Source organism: Calypte anna, chromosome 1 (genome assembly GCF_003957555.1).
Source record: "Calypte anna isolate BGI_N300 chromosome 1, bCalAnn1_v1.p, whole genome shotgun sequence".
Taxonomy (NCBI): domain Eukaryota; kingdom Metazoa; phylum Chordata; class Aves; order Apodiformes; family Trochilidae; genus Calypte; species Calypte anna.
Window position 1 is genome coordinate 1,485,281 of NC_044244.1, and position 15,479 is coordinate 1,500,759.

General features: G+C 47.7%; 1 protein-coding gene across 2 annotated transcripts in view; it reads right to left on the bottom strand.

Annotated features, from left to right (window-relative positions):
• EXOC4 (exocyst complex component 4) overlaps positions 1-15,479 on the bottom strand; it is a 445,477-nt gene that overhangs the window by 35,155 nt on the left and 394,843 nt on the right. For both annotated transcript variants that reach the window (XM_030457542.1, XM_030457550.1), the window contains 3 exons: positions 9,727-9,868; positions 6,866-7,044; positions 3,897-4,056 (listed from right to left, as the gene is read on the bottom strand). In XM_030457542.1, coding sequence (XP_030313402.1) covers positions 3,897-4,056; positions 6,866-7,044; positions 9,727-9,868 — 481 coding nt within the window. The remainder of the gene's footprint in view (positions 1-3,896; positions 4,057-6,865; positions 7,045-9,726; positions 9,869-15,479) is intronic.

The following is a 15,479-nucleotide window of genomic DNA, read 5'->3' on the forward strand; positions in this document are numbered from 1 at the left end:
TTTGGTGTATGGGGAGTGATGGAATTAAGGGCAAGGGATCAATGGTTAATTAGGGTTGATTGCTTCTCAAATCCTGAGTGTCACACTCAAGGACAAAGACATCAAAAGGCCCAGGGAGCAACAGGGGCATCAAACTGACTGTCCAGGGGGAGAATGAACCAGAATGATCCAACCTGGAGGTCCATAACTACCTAAGAAAATCTATTTTTTGGTGTGGGTGGAGAAAAAAAACCAAAAAAACTCATTATGGTTTTCCCTGACCAAGGAAGCCTCTGACTTCTACTCAAGTTCCTTAAAGAAATCAGGGTAAATGTTGAATTATTGAAGGACACAGATGAGAAGTGGCAGTGTTAGATTACTGGTTGGACTTGATAATCTTTAAAGTTCTTTTCCAATCAAGAGGATTCTCTGATTCTGGTTTGCACAAGGGCAAATGCAAAGAGCAGGGATGGGGCAGTGAATCCTAAGCTGGGTTGGATCCTCCAGAAATTTCCTTTCCCACTCAGTCCTGGTCCCTGAAGAAGTGATGCAAGGAGGGAATTTTCCCCATTACCAGGAAGGAAAGAAGAGCAGGGGAGTGATTATTTCCCCATCATCTCCACCACTGCTCCTGTATATGGAAATATCCACTGCTTTTCCATTGCTCATCTTTAAAAAAAAAGGGAAAACTGATAAATTAAGCTGTGGTGCAAAGAATTTACAGATTCCTGTATGAGCTGCATCACAGAGGTACAAATTGCTTTTATTCTGCATTGATGTCATTTTATGTGAACTGTTTTATGTTTATTTTAGAAACTGAACAGACCTCAGTAACTGGAGTCCCCAGGGTAAGAGGAGAACTTGCTTGGGTAATTTAAAATTCAGGTGAGCAGGGCAGGGATTGGATGCTCCAGACTTGTGTGTGCATAAGAAGCTGGATAATAAGCATCCAGGAGTCATCTGAAGAACAAAAGAATCAAACATACTCTCCAGATCACAGAAGTCTGCCCCCAAAAGCCATGAAAGCTCCAAAGAAATGTTGTTGAATTCATATTATGGGAAGGCCTCTCTATCACAGGTATAGCAAAGCAGCTGAAATCCACCTGGATGTCTTCCTCTGCAACCTGCTCCAGGTGAACCTGCTCTGCCAAGGGGTCTGGATAATTTCCAGAGGTCTTTTCCACCCCCTAAAACTCTGTAAATCTGTGATGCTCCTCTGGGGCTGCATCCAGTTGGCAGCCGGTCACTAGTGGTGTCCCCCAGGGATCAGTGTTGGGCCCAGTGCTGTTCAATATCTTTATTGATGATTTAGATGAGGGGATTGAGTCCATCATCAGCAAGTTTGCAGATGACACCAAGCTGGGGGGAAGTGTGGATCAGCTGGAAGGCAGGAGGGCTCTGCAGAGGGACCTGGACAGACTGGAGAGTTGGGCTGATCCCAACGGGATGAGGTTCAACATCCCAAGGGCCGGGTCCTGCACTTTGGCCACAACAACCCCATGGGGAGCTCCAGGCTGGGCACAGAGTGGCAGAAAGGGACCTGGGAGTCTGGATTGCCAGGAAGCTGAACAGGAGCCAGCAGTGTGCCCAGGTGGCCAAGAAGGCCAATGGCATCCTGGGCTGGCTCAGGAACAACGTGGCCAGCAGGTCCAGGGAAGGGATTCTGCCCCTGTGCTCAGCTCTGGGGAGGCCACAGCTTGAGTCCTGTGTCCAGTTCTGGGCCCCTCAGCCCTCAGGAAGGAGATTGAGGTGCTGGAGCAGGTCCAAAGGAGGCAACTGGGCTGGTGAAGGGACTGGAGCACAGATCCTGTGAGGAGAAGCTGAGGGAGCTGGGGGTGTTGAGGCTGGAGAAGAGGAGGCTCAGGGGAGACCTCATCACTCTCTCCAACTCCCTGAAAGGAGGTTGGAGCCAGGGGGGGGTTGGGCTCTTTTCCCAGGCAACTCTCAGCAAGACAAGAGGGCAGGGTCTCAAGTTGTGCCAGGGGAGGTTTAGGTTGGAGATTCGAAAGAATTTCTTTCTGGAGAGGGTGATCAGGCATTGGAATGGGCTGCCCAGGGAAGTAGTGGATTCTCCGTGTCTGGAGATCTTTCCAAAGAGCCTGGATGTGGCACTGAGTGCCATGGGCTGGGAACTGCAGTGGGAGTGGATCAAGGGTTGGACTTGATGATCTCTGAGGTCCCTTCCAACCCAGCCAATTCTAGAATTCTATGAAAAAGCTCAGGCACCTCTTTTGAGCTCCACAGCCCTGGATCCTCCAGGGAGCTCCAATTGCAGGAGAAACATTTTTTGCCACCTAATTCCTCTATGAAGGATCTCGTGGGACCTTCTGCTCTGCCCTGTCACCCACCAACTGAGATTGGGAGGGGGGAAAATGTCCCTCCTCCCCTTTCCCATCACATTCCACATCAAATTATTCCTCACCACCACTCTGAGCTCCCTGGCTCTTCAAGACCTTTCCAGAAAATGACCAGATTTCTCCTGCCAGCTTCCAGCAGCTCATGGTCAGCATTTCATTATTTGGGTGCCAGTTGCAGTCAGCACATGTTCAAGCTCTGTTCTGCCTGCCAAAAAAACCTGGGCTAATTTATTTAGCATCTCAACAGATCGGGAGGGGAAAAAAAAATCATTAAAAAAAAAGGAGAGATTGAATTTGGGAACTTTATTCCTCAGAGAGTTAGTAATGGATTTTTCTTTCTTCTCCCTCCTCCAGGCCTCAGCATTCATAACTTCTCCATGTCAATGTTATTAGGAAGAAACTAATTCAATAATGAGCTCATTTCCCATATGAGAACATAAATGAGGCCCTCACTCTCTCTCATCCCAGGGAGTTTTTTCTTCTCCCATAATTCAGTCTCCAAGAGCCAAAGGATGACACCAACTACTTCCAGTGTTTCTGCTGGGACATCTCCCAGTGTCACATGAAGCTCTGACATTTCATCCATCCCTTTAGTCCATATTCTTCCTTTGGCTATTTCTGGGGCTCAGCATCAGCCAATGGAATCATTCAATGGGTTGGGTTGGAAGGGGCCTCTCAAGTTCATCTACTCCAAACCCCCCCTTACAATGAGCAGGGAAATTTTCAGCTGGATCAGGTTGCTCCAAGCCCTCCCAACCTGGCCTTGAACAGCTCCAGGGATGAGGACTCTCTGAGCAACCTGTGTCAGTGTTTCACCACCCTCATCATCCATCTTCCAGCTTAAAACCATCCCCCTTTTCTCCTATGGCTCCAGGCCCTTGTCCCAAGTCCCTCTCCAGCTTTCCAGGAGCCTCTTCAGGCACTGGAAGGTGCTCTAAGGTCTCCTTGGAGCCTTCTCCAGGCTGAACAATCCCAGCACCCTAAATCCAAGTGCAAAGCACTGATAGAATCACAGAATTCCTCATCATTCCATGTTTGCTTATTTCCCATAAGTGAATGAAGGAGCAACATGGATGAGAAACTTGCAGGGGGATCCATTTTTGGTTTTACTTATTATTTTAAGAGCAATAGAACATGAAGGGAGACAGCACCTGGCATCCCTGAAGTTCACACTGGGAGCTGATCAAAGTTTAAGCCTTCCATGAAGCAAACCATTTCTGTGAGCATGAATCCAGGGCTCAGAGTCATCCAGTTTCAGTTCCACCCAAACCCTACACCTAGAAGCTTTCCTTTGCCTGGGTTTTGGTTTTAGGAGAACCATCCCACCAGGAAACCTCAAAGCTTTGGTACTGAGCTCCACTTGGAGCTCAAGGCCAAGTGATGCCCAAAACCTCTGAATGCTCCTCAACAAAGTGAATATTAGGAATATTTCTATAGGTTAAACACCTCCTGGATACCCACCCAGGTACCCAGAAGAGTGGAAAACCTTTTGGAAGGAGCTACCCCTGTGTCTGCAGCCAGCAAAAGAGGAAGAAACAGAACGTGGGGCTCTCTGCTCACCTTGCAAAGTCTAGGTCAGCTTCTCTGGACATGGTGATGTTGGTCAGGTTTTGCTGGAGGATGAAGATGTTCCTACACATTTTCTTGATCCCGGATTCACTGATACGTTTGAAGTAGTGGGCACCATTGATGAGGATGCAGGAAATCAGGTGGCCCAAACCTGCAAGGGGGAGAAGAAAAACAAAGAGGAACAGCACAAGAGGAAGATATTTAGTGACAATAATTCAACATAAACCCCATTAAGCAGCTCTCTTATGTGGTACATGGGAACTGGAACAGCAGATGACATGGAAAAGAGCCTTGTGCATTTCAAGAGGACTTCCCACAAGGTTTCTTTCTTTAATAAAAAAACACCAAACCCACTTCCAAATAGTACAAAACCTCAAAGTTGCATTATTGCAGCTGCTGAGACTTCCAGGGCACTCCCAGATTTATCACCAGGCTTTGCAGCATCTCCCTTTCAGTTCCTCCCTCTCCTGGGCAGAGCAATGGGCTGCTACTGCTCCTACAGAATGATAGGATTTGATTCTGTTACTAAAAGTGGTATTTTTTCCCTGGTAAACTCAGAGTCCAGAGGAGCAGAAATGTTCTGCATTTCAATGCCCTCCCTGCACAACCTCCCTCCCATCAATCCTGAGCAGTTTCTTGGGTCTGAAGGATGGTTCCATCATTCCTCTGCTGCTGAAGGTCACAGCCAGCTGTTAAAAAGTCACAGAACCAGAGAATCTTCAGAGAAGGGACCTCAAAGCTCATCCAGTTCCAACCCCCTGCATGGGCAGGGACACCTCCCACCAGCCCAGGTTGCTCCAAGCCCCATCCAACCTGACCTGAGACACTGCCAGGGATGGGGCAGCCACAACTTCCTTGGAAAACCTGGACAACCAGGGGCTCAGCACCCTCACCCCAAAGAATTTCTCCCTCCCTCCCCAAGAAATAGAATCCTGGAATGGTTTGGGTTGGAAGGGACCTCAAAGCTCATCCAGTTCCAACCCCCTGCATGGGCAGAGACACCTTCCACCAGCCCAGGTTGCACCAAACCCCATCCAAACTTAAAAACTTCCAGGGATGGGGCTTCCACCACCTCTCTGGGCAACCTCTTCACCACCCTCATGGGGAAGAACTTCTTCCTAACTTCCAATCTCAATCTCCCCTCCTCTAGCTGGATCCATAAGTCACAGCCAGCCACAGGAATGATGTATCCACTCATGTCACATTTCAAATATTAAAAAAACTCCACCCCAGCTTTATTTGTCCACTACACAGCTCTGTACACGACTCCACATCAATTAAAAGTCAGGAGTAAGAAAATAAGTTCATGTAGGATGAACAGGGTGGGTGTGAAGCCCAAAAGTGGACTGAAGGGGTGCCAGCATTACATCAAGGAGTGTAGGAATTCCATCCTCATGGTTTAGTGAGGTGCAAAGAGTCCCCATGGCTCTGTCTGGATCTGCTTTACTCTCCTGGAACAGACCCAGAAGATCTGAGCTGTAAGAGGAGCTTACTGGGTGCTGGGCTCACTCCCTTTGATTCAAGCAGCTCAGAAAACATCTGATTAAAAAATGCTCCACCAGGGGCTACATGGAGGGGACATAAACAGATACTGAAAGCCAGAGAGGTGGTTGAGGCCTCATCCCTGGAGATATCCAAGGATTGAGGAGGCTCTGAGCATCCTGATCTGGTTGGGGGTGTCCTGGATGACCTTGAGAGGTCCCTTCCAACCTAAATTAGTCTCTGATTCTCCAGGATGAGAAAACCAGTCGCCAGAGTAAGTCATCCCTGCTGAGATGTTGATAAAGGGTGCATCTCCAGCCCCCACCATCCCCTGACTTTGAACAGTGACCACAGAAAAAGGGAGATGGCTCCTGGCAGCCAGGCAAGGGCACCGTGCGTCAGCACCACGAATAAATACAGGGGAGTTGAATCAAGCCATGATTGGTATTCTCCAAGGTAATCACAACAGATGAGACATCAGAAGAGCTAATGTTCTCTAAATGCAATTTTAGAAATGGGAATGGCTCCATTTTGGAGAGAAGCTGTGCTCTAATAGAGCTGTGCTTGTCATACATACACACGTCCTTCCCCAAGAAGAACCATCCTGCACGTCCATCATCTCACTGCTTTCCTGCTCAGCTTGGGCTTCTCTCTAATATTTGGGTTTGTCCCAGCACTGCTGTGGCCAGAAGGGACAGGGAAGGGATTGTCCCCCTGTGCTGGGCACTGGGGAGGCTGCACCTCCAATCCTGGGGTCAGTTCAGAAGGGGTTGGAGGGGTTGAGAAGAAGAAGGGAATGGAGCTGGGGAAGGGTCTGGAGCACAAATCTGCAGAGGAGGGGTTGAGGGTGTTGATCCTGGAGCAAAGGATGCTGAAGGGAGACCTTCTGGCTCTCTAAAACTCCCTGGAAGGAGGTTGGGGTAAGTTGGGTGTTTGCCTCTTCTCCCAAGGAACAAGCAATGGGACAAGAGGGAACGGCCTCAAGTTGCACCAGGGGAGGTTTAGATTGGAGACTGGAAACAATTTTTTTCACTGAAAAAGTTGTCAGGCTGCCCAGGGCAGTCATAAAAGTCCCTGGAGGGATTTAAAAGCTGTGTAGATGTGGTGCTGAGGGACATGGTTTAGCAGTAGATTGGCAGTGCTGGGTAAACAGTGGGACTTGATGATCTTAAAGGTCACCCAGACATCAGGGACCAGTTCACAGCTTTTTCAATTTTAATTTCTTACTCCCTTTCTCTTCAGAAGAGGAAACCCCCACCCAAAATAGCTGTGACTCAGCTATTCAGCCACACAGTCCCAGAAATGACATGGAAACAACAGAGGGTTTTAGTGCCTCTTGTCTGAGTGGGTCCCACTTTTCATTCTGCAGGTGACACGAGGACCCTCGGTGTCCCCAACCACCAAAAGGAGCCCGGAATGGTTTGGGGCTGAGAATCAACTATTTCCTCAGAAGACAACTCTTCTGTTAAATGCCTGACCTTCAAAGATGTACTGGAACTTGTGCTGCTGGAGGCTGGCACTCATGGCTTCCTCAATGGCACTGATGTCCTTGTTGAGGCGGACAACGAGGGGGTCATAGTCCATGCTCTCCACGTTGGCAACGATAGCATAATTCCCTTGTTTGGCCAAGGGGATCAGGTAATGAAAGCAATGAACTCTGTGAGACAGAAGAGAGAGAGATTTTTCAATGCAACAACCCTGACATTCAGGCATTGGGTAGCCAAGGTGTTGCCTTCTTGTTTTCTTTCAAGCAAGTGAAAAACGGTGATTGCAGGAAGGAGGTGGCGATGCTGGTGTTCAACCCATCCTCCTCTTGAAGTGTCATTGGCCTATCATGATGTGAGTGAATACAAAGGGCCTTTTATTAACAGCTCTGGCCTAAATCATCCCAGTTATGTGGGCAAATGCATTTTCACCATGCTCACAGGTGCTGGTTCACCAGCACTTCCATTCAAATAACTCCTACATACCATAAAGACCCAAGAACAGTTGTAACTGGTAGGAGCAAGACAGGGAACATGAAATGACAATTGGCAGGCCAAGGTTGGGCCTGTTCCCAAGCATTTAACACCATGACAGGTTTTTTCTTTTCTGTTCACTGACCTGGTAGGGCTGAAGGCAACAAACCCAACCAGCATACCACCAACCAAGGGGAAAGTCATTCAAATCACCTATTAGGGTGTTGCAAATAAACTGGTATCAAGTTATTTTATATAACTTAAGTATGCTTGAGTAGTATTATATAGTCATTAAACATTTAAAAAGTAGTTATTAAGTAATAATTTTATATATTTCACTATTTTTCTCCAACCTTTAGAGGTTTCATCCACATTACTCAACAAGGACAGGAGGTTGGTTGGGTTCTTCTGAATTTCATGTCAGGGAAACAAAGCTAAACTGATACCTGGGTGAAATATCCTGGAACAGGCTGCCCAGAGAGGTTGTGGAGTCTCCTTCTCTGGGTTGGAAGGGACCTTCAAGCTCATCCAGTTCCAACCCCCTGCATGGGCAGGGACACCTCCCACCAGCCCAGGGTGCTCCAAGCCCCATCCAACCTGACCTGAGACACTGCCAGGGATGGGGCAGCCACAGCTTCTGGGGGCAACCTGGGCAACCTCAGCACCCTCACCCCAAAGAATTTCTCCCTCCCTCCTTCCCTCCCTGCCTGCCCAAGATCTCCTCTCCATCTCCCCTCTTGCAGCTGGAAACCCTTCCCCCTTGCAGGGTCCCATCCCTCCAGGCCCTTGTCCCAAGTCCCTCCCCAGCTTTCCTGGAGCCCCTTCAGGCACTGGAAGGTGCTCTAAGGTCTCCCCATTGCAGCCTTCTCTTCTCCAGCCTCAACACCCCCAACTCTCTCAGCCTGGCTCCAGAGGAGGTATCTTCCATCAAAATACAGTTCCAGATTTTAGGGCTCATTCCAGTCCTTTGCCACAGAATCATGGAATGATTTAGGTTGGGACCTCAAAGCTCATCCAGTCCCAACCCCCTGCATGGGCAGGGACACCTCCCACCAGCCCAGGGTGCTCCAAGCCCCATCCAACCTGACCTGAGACACTGCCAGGGATGGGGCAGCCACAACTTCCTTGGACAACCTGGGCCAGGCTCTCCCCACCCTCAAATTCAAGAATTTCCTCCCCATCTCCAACCTCAATCTCCCCTTTCTCTCCAAGTTTTAACCCATTTCCCTTCTCCTCTCCCTACCCCCCTGTGTCCAAAGCCCTCCCCCAGCTTTCTTGGAGCACCTTCAGATATTGGAAGGTTTCCATGAGGCCAAGCAGGGGCTCCAGAGGAGGTGGGCAGAGATCTGCTCTAAAATCAGAGCACCAGTTGTTTCCTGACCCACATTTGCAGTGACTTCTGCCAACCCCAAATGTGGATGGGAAACCACAGAGGACTGAGGCCAGAAACCCATTTAGGCTGCTGCCCAAACCACGAGGCTGGGAGAGCTTGGGCATCACATCCCTTGCCCTCCCAGCTGGAAAGCTGCTCCATTTCCACACCTTCATCTTTTCCTCCAATCCTTCCAAGCTCAGCTCATCTGTGATGCCAGCAATCAAGTCCCCAGCAGATGATGGATAGCAGGCTGAAGGACTGCTGACAATAACTAATGTGCTATTATTTTTTTATTATTATTTTTAAAGCTACAAACTGCTTCACCAGAGCTCTGGCAACGTAGACAAGGACACAAAGTAGCTTGGGATGTGTCACAGCAGAACAAACTGATGGTCCATCTTGTCTTCTTGCCTGTCTCTGACATCTATTTGATGCTCCAGAGAAAAAGGAAGCAATGAAAAGACACCTGGCTGACACAATGCATAAAGGGAAAAATGTCTTCCCAGCCCTACAATGGACACCTGGTGGCCTGAAGAAAGTGATTTGCTGCCTTTGATCTTGGCATGAGAAATCAGAGACATCAGAAAATCATCCATCCCTTTAAAAAATAAAATAAAATAAAAAAAAAATCCAGCTGGTTCCCCAGTTTCTGTATCTAATTGAAAAAGTAGTAATAAGAAAAGCTCTGATTTGCAATCCAAAGCTTAGAGATGTGCAAATGCCTGTTGGACTATGAAAACATCATTGTGGAAGTTTCTAAATCCCCAAACCCCATTTTTCCTGGTCTTTAACACAGAAGGCATGGAACTCCCTGGGTATTTTCCCTTCTGCTGTCTTGCCTCATGTTTTGCCTTCCATGCTGATGGGATCTGGTGTTTCTGGACTGCCCTTTGATATCTTCCTGAGGGTAAATCTCTCTCAGGTGCTGTAAGATGCACCCTGGATGCAATCTTCACCTAAAAACTCTCCAGCTGACCCCCAAATCCCTAAATTCAGGGGTTTTTACCTGACTTCCAAATGCAGGACCAGCAGGCAGCGATCAGCCATCTCTTGGAAAGCCCTGGCCAGCTCACTCAGGGTTTGCAGGATCTGTTCAGATGCAGGAAAATGTTCCATGCTGGCATGACTGTCCTGGCCAGGAGACATGGCTAGGAAAAGAAGAAAATATCCATTTGTCAGCTATTTCATCAATGCTTCTGAGTTTTAACAACCAGAGCATCCCATCTGCTTCCATCCCAACTGGATGGTTTTCCCTCCCACCTTTGCCTGAGCCATAAAATCAGGAATTTGGGAGCCTACAAAGCAGGAAACTCCTGATTGAACTCCAGAGTGAATCCTGAGGGGTTTCATCAACCACCAGGATACATTTGCTTGGGAAAATAATGCTCTGGGGTGAGGAGTAGCTGCAGGATCCAGGAATATTTCTCTTGCTGTGCTTGGGAGTCAGAGAGGAGGAATTCAGGAGCCAAAGCTCAGCCCCAAAGGGGAAAATGGTTCTTTTTTGTTCACCAAAGACTTCCCCATCTGATATCCAGGGAGTCTTTGCCTGCCCCCAGCCCTCCAGAGGCATCTGGGAGGTTTTCTTTGTTAAATCAACACAGCTCTTCATCAGGAAAGCAATTAAAAATTAGGCAGCTGGTATGAGTTGGTCAAGGAGCAGCTGTTTCCCTCCCACTGAAACCTCTTAAAAAGAAAAAAAAAAATACTTGGACACTGCCAGGGATGGGGCAGCCACAACTTCTCTGGGCAACCTGTTCCAGGGTCTCCCCACCCTCAAATTAAATAATTTCTTCCTAATGTTCAACCTAAATCTCTTCTCTTCCAGTTTAAAGCCATTCCCTCTCATCCCATCACTCCCTTGTTAAAAGTCCCTCCTCAGCTTTCCCACTCCTCCCAGGGAATACTTTGCCAGAACTGATTTTAAATGATTTTTTTTTTTCTTTTTTTCCTTTTTTCTTTCTTTCTTGTTTTTTTTAGGATTGCTTCACACCTGAAGGGTGGAGGCAATTGATCTGCTGGCTCTGAGAAATCTCTCTCCTCTTCTTTTCTTGCACAAAAATTCCTTACACTTCTGCAGATGCCAAAGAAGAACTGGATAGGAAGGAAAGGGAAAGGGAAGGGAGGGAAAGGAAAGGAAAGGAAAGGAAAGGAAAGGAAAGGAAAGGAAAGGAAAGGAAAGGAAAAAAGGAAAGGAAAGGAAAGGAAAGGAAAGGAAAGGAAAGGAAAGGAAAGGAAGAAAGGAAAGGAAAGGAAAGGAAAGGAAAGGAAAGGAAAGGAAAGGAAAGGTGCCACCAAACAAAAGGAAAAGACTGCACACAGTAAAGAGCCTGTTTGTGCAACTCAATGTACTGTGAATTACAGCAGAGAAAAACGTGGATGGGTGAAGCTGTGTAAATCCTGGCTCTTGGAAGGAGCCTTTTTCCCTAACTCCTGCTGCAATCACAGTGGTATTTATGATTTTTTTTTTATTTTTAAACCAAGGAAAATGGCAGGGAAAATCATAGCCTGGCAAATACTGCTGAAAAGAATTAACTGGCCTGGAGTATAACAGAGAAATAAAGAAAGAAATGAGAGCAACAATCCAACAATCCACCCAAGGGGAGTGGGAATGACCTGGATGGCACCTCCCCAGCTCACTTCACCCCTTCCCAGCCCTTCTCTCATCACTGAGACCTCTCCCACAAAGAAAATGAAATTATCAGTGAGGGAGTGAGGGGTTTATTTACACAGCTTCTCATTCCCAGATCATGGGATTAAGAGATGACTCCAGGGAAGTGATTTGGAAGAGCTGTTTGTCCACCTTGCACCTGGGAGACCTCCAAGTGATGTTTGTTTCCCTGGAGGGGACTTTTGGATCATTTGGGAGACCTCTGGGACCAGGTCTAGGTGTGTTTATTTGGCCATGGTATAAAGTGGAAAAGCTCATCTTTATTATGGGGGAAAAAAAAAATAAATCTCCTTTTTGTAAAAAATCCTACATTTTGGGAAGTTTTTATCAACCTCAGCCCTGGAGAGGGACTGGCTGGAAGAATTCTCTCCCCAGCTGCTGGTCCCAGCTCGCTCCAGTGCTGATGCCTCTCTGCAAGTGGTAGAGATGGATGGACCCATCATCCAAACCACAAGAGTCAGCTCATTTCTGCAGCTGAGAGATATAAACCCCATTTTTCTCCCCTCCAGAACTCATTTGCAGCGACTTAAGTGAAGCTGTAATTATGTTTGTCAGTGGAGATAAGAGGAGGAGGGAAATGGGGAGAGTTTGGTTCCTTATTTTAAAGCCAGAAGAACTGGTGGCTTTAAAGCTTGGTTTTAAAACCAGGTCAGGTGCTGGGGTGAGGAATCCAGGCTGATTTGAAGTGTACTTTTGCTTTTTGAGATCCAAGGAAGCCTTTCAGAGCCCATCAATCTTCCTTTCTCCTTCTTTGGACCTGCATTTCACAGGCAAGGAGAAAATCCCATTTTTTTTTAAGTCTCACTCAAGGCAGTTGAAATCCATCATTCTTGGCAACACAGCCCTACAGCTGTAGCAGCAAAAAATAATCAGAGCCTAAATTATTAAGGGGCTTTGGAGGAAAAAAGAAAAAAAAAACCCAAACCACCTGTAATTTGGAGGTGGCTTTGGAGTTTGGCAGCTCTCGGGGCAAAGGATCACTTGGAGTTGGTGCATGGACCTTCAACACCCCAGAGAACCCTCTGAACCCTCTGCTTGAGATCTCTCCAGCTGGAATGTTGGGAAAACAGGACAGCAGATCAACAGCCATCCACTTCTTCCTCCCCTTCTCCTCCTTCATTACCCACGTTGAGCATGAGCCCTCCTGGCCACCAAAATACCCAAAGGTTGGTGGCCAACACCTTGTTCCAGTGGCCCTTATCATGGGCAGTGGAATTCCCTAGAATCCTAGAGCAATTTGGGTGAAAAGGGCCCTGTTTTCACTCATCTGCCCATGAATCCAGATAATAATCAGAGTTTTATTTAGGCTTTCTTCTTGCCTGCTGGAAGCACAGCCAGAATATCTCCCTTGAAGGAGAAGGAAGGTTTCATTCCAGCCAACCTGAGAAAAAATAAACTCAACCCACTTGTTGTCACCCCTGATTTCAATCATTTTGCCTTTCAATTCCACTCTGGTGCCTCTTGACAGACTGGGCCTTGTAAATCGATGGGATGTAAATTGGAATATTAAACAAAACCTGCCCTGATGGCCATAAACAAACCTCTGGAACCAACCAAAGGCTACAATAGAGCATCCTGCCTGCTCCTGGCTGGGGCAGAGTGGCTGCTAAGAGATTTGAATGATTTAATAGACCAAGGAGCAAAATCAATCTAAGGTTGCAGGTTCTATCTGTGGCTCTTGGTGCTTCCTGAACCTTAGAAATAAACCCCTGACATTCCCAGGCTCCATGCAGCAGGATGTGTGTTGGCTTTGTAAAGGGAAGAAAAGCTCACAGACAAATTTTACAGCTCTGTTGGGGTAAAAAAAACCCACGAAACCCTCTTAGAAAAACAGATGCAGTACAAAATGCTTGCTGTGCCCCACAGGGAACATCAGGGACCAGATCACAGCTTTTTCAATTTGAATTTCTTCCTCTCTTTCTCTGCAGAAGAGGAAACTCCCCCAAAAATGCAAAGTATACACAAGGAAAAAAGAAATTTGTTATGGGTTACACCTTTAGAGACCCTGGGTTAACTCTTCCCTCTGTTGGAGACTTTTCTGGGGATCTCATGCATCACTTTCTCTGTCAAGGCTTTAGTTCCCAGTGTGTAAAACCTGAATAATGTCTTTTTATCCATCACTGCCATACAAATTTTGAGCTCTCCCTGTCTCAAGCTCCTACAGCTTGTGGCATCTCAAGGGGGAGATGCTACTGGGGGAGAAAATTGCTCTTACAACACCAAAAAGAGAGAAGAATATCTGGGATTTAAAAAGGAAAAAGAAGTCCAATGACAAACAATGGGAGAAGTTGGGAAGAATCAGATCTGTGATTATGGAGTTGTGGTTTTGTTTTTTTTTTAAAAAGGAGGTAAGAGTCTGGTAGTAGGGTGTGCAGATGAGATGCAACATCAGAGGGACCTGGACAGGTTGGAGAAGTGGATTTGTGCAAACTGCATGAAGTCCAATAAGTGCAAGGTCCACAGGGCAATCCTATGGAAAATAAAGGTTGGGAGGAGAAAGGATTGAGGACAGCCCTGAGGAGAAGGAGTTGGGGGTGGGGGTGGAGCAGAAGCTCCAGGAGAGCCCTCAGTGTGTGCTTACAGCCCAGAAACCAAGCAGGTCCTGGGCTGCATCAAAAGCAGCAGAGACAGAAAGTCAAGGAAGGGGATTCTCCCCCTCTGCTCTGCTCTGCTGAGAGCCCACCTGGAGCTCTGTGTCCAGTTGTGGAGTCCCCAACACCAGAAGGACACAGAGCTCCTGGAAGGTGTCCAGAGCAGAGCCACTCAAATGCTCAGAGGGCTGAGCACCTCCCTGGGAAGCCAGGCTGAGGGCTTGGGGTTGTTCAGCCTGGAGAAGAGGAGGCTCCCAGGTGAGCTTAGAGCAACCTTCCAATATCTGAAGGGGCTCCAAGAAAGCTGGGGGAGGGCTTTGGACACGGGGGGTAGGGAGAAGAGAAGGGAAATGGGTTAAAACTTGGAGAGAAAGGGGAGATTGAGGTTGGAGATGGGGAGGAAATTCTTGAATTTGAGGGTGGGGAGAGCCTGGCCCAGGTTGTCCAAGGAAGTTGTGGCTGCCCCATCCCTGGCAGTGTCTCAGGTGAGGTTGGATGGGGCTTGGAGCAGCCTGGGCTGGTGGGAGGTGTCCCTGCCCATGCAGGGGGTTGGGACTGGGTGAGCTTTGAGGTCCCTTTCAGCCCAAACCATTCCATGATTCTATGACAAAGGACTGGAATGAGCTCTAAAATCTGGAACTGTATTTTGATGGAAGATTTCTCCTCTGGAGCCAGGCTGAGAGAGTTGGGGGTGTTGAGGCTGGAGAAGAGAAGGCTGCAATGGGGAGACCTTAGAGCACCTTCCAGTGCCTGAAGGGGCTCCAGGAAAGCTGGGGAGGGACTTGGGACAAGGGGGAATGGCTTTAAAAGAAAAGAGGAAGATTGGGATGACCTCTTAGGAAGAAGTTCATTCTTGTGAGGGAGGTGAGACCCTGGCCCAGGTTGCCCCATCCCTAGAAGTGTCCAAGGCCAGGGTGTCTGGAGCACCCTGGGCTGGTGGGAGGTGTCCCTGCCATGCCCAGAGGTTGGAACTGGATGATCCTTAAGGTCCCTCCCAACCCAAACCATTCTGGGATTCTGCAGTTCTCGATTCTGCCAAAATTCACAAGATTCATTTCAGAGCCACAGGAATTGAGGTGATTTGGGGTTTGGCATCCTCCATCTTCCCTCTCAGAAGTGTTGACCCATGGGCTAGATGTGGCTGAATACTTCAAATGTTTATGCAGATATTGCTTCATTGCTCCTTTCCCCCCCTAAATTGCTCTCTTTATAGATTTTAAACGGAGAGAAAAAAAATAAATAAAACCATTACATCTCCCAAGAGCTGTAAGATCAGAGGATGGCCTGTGTTGGAAGAGTCCAACCTTCAATTTATCTGGCATCTAACACTTTGCTTTTGGATATCAGCTGTTTTCTCCACACAGTCTCCAAACCAAAAGAAAGTTCCTTAACCCATGGACTATGGCAGCTCTGGTGGCTCTTGCCATCTCCACTCTGACCTCCTCTTCATGGGAAAGATGAATTCTTGACCCCAAGATGAGCTTCTTTGTCTACAGATGC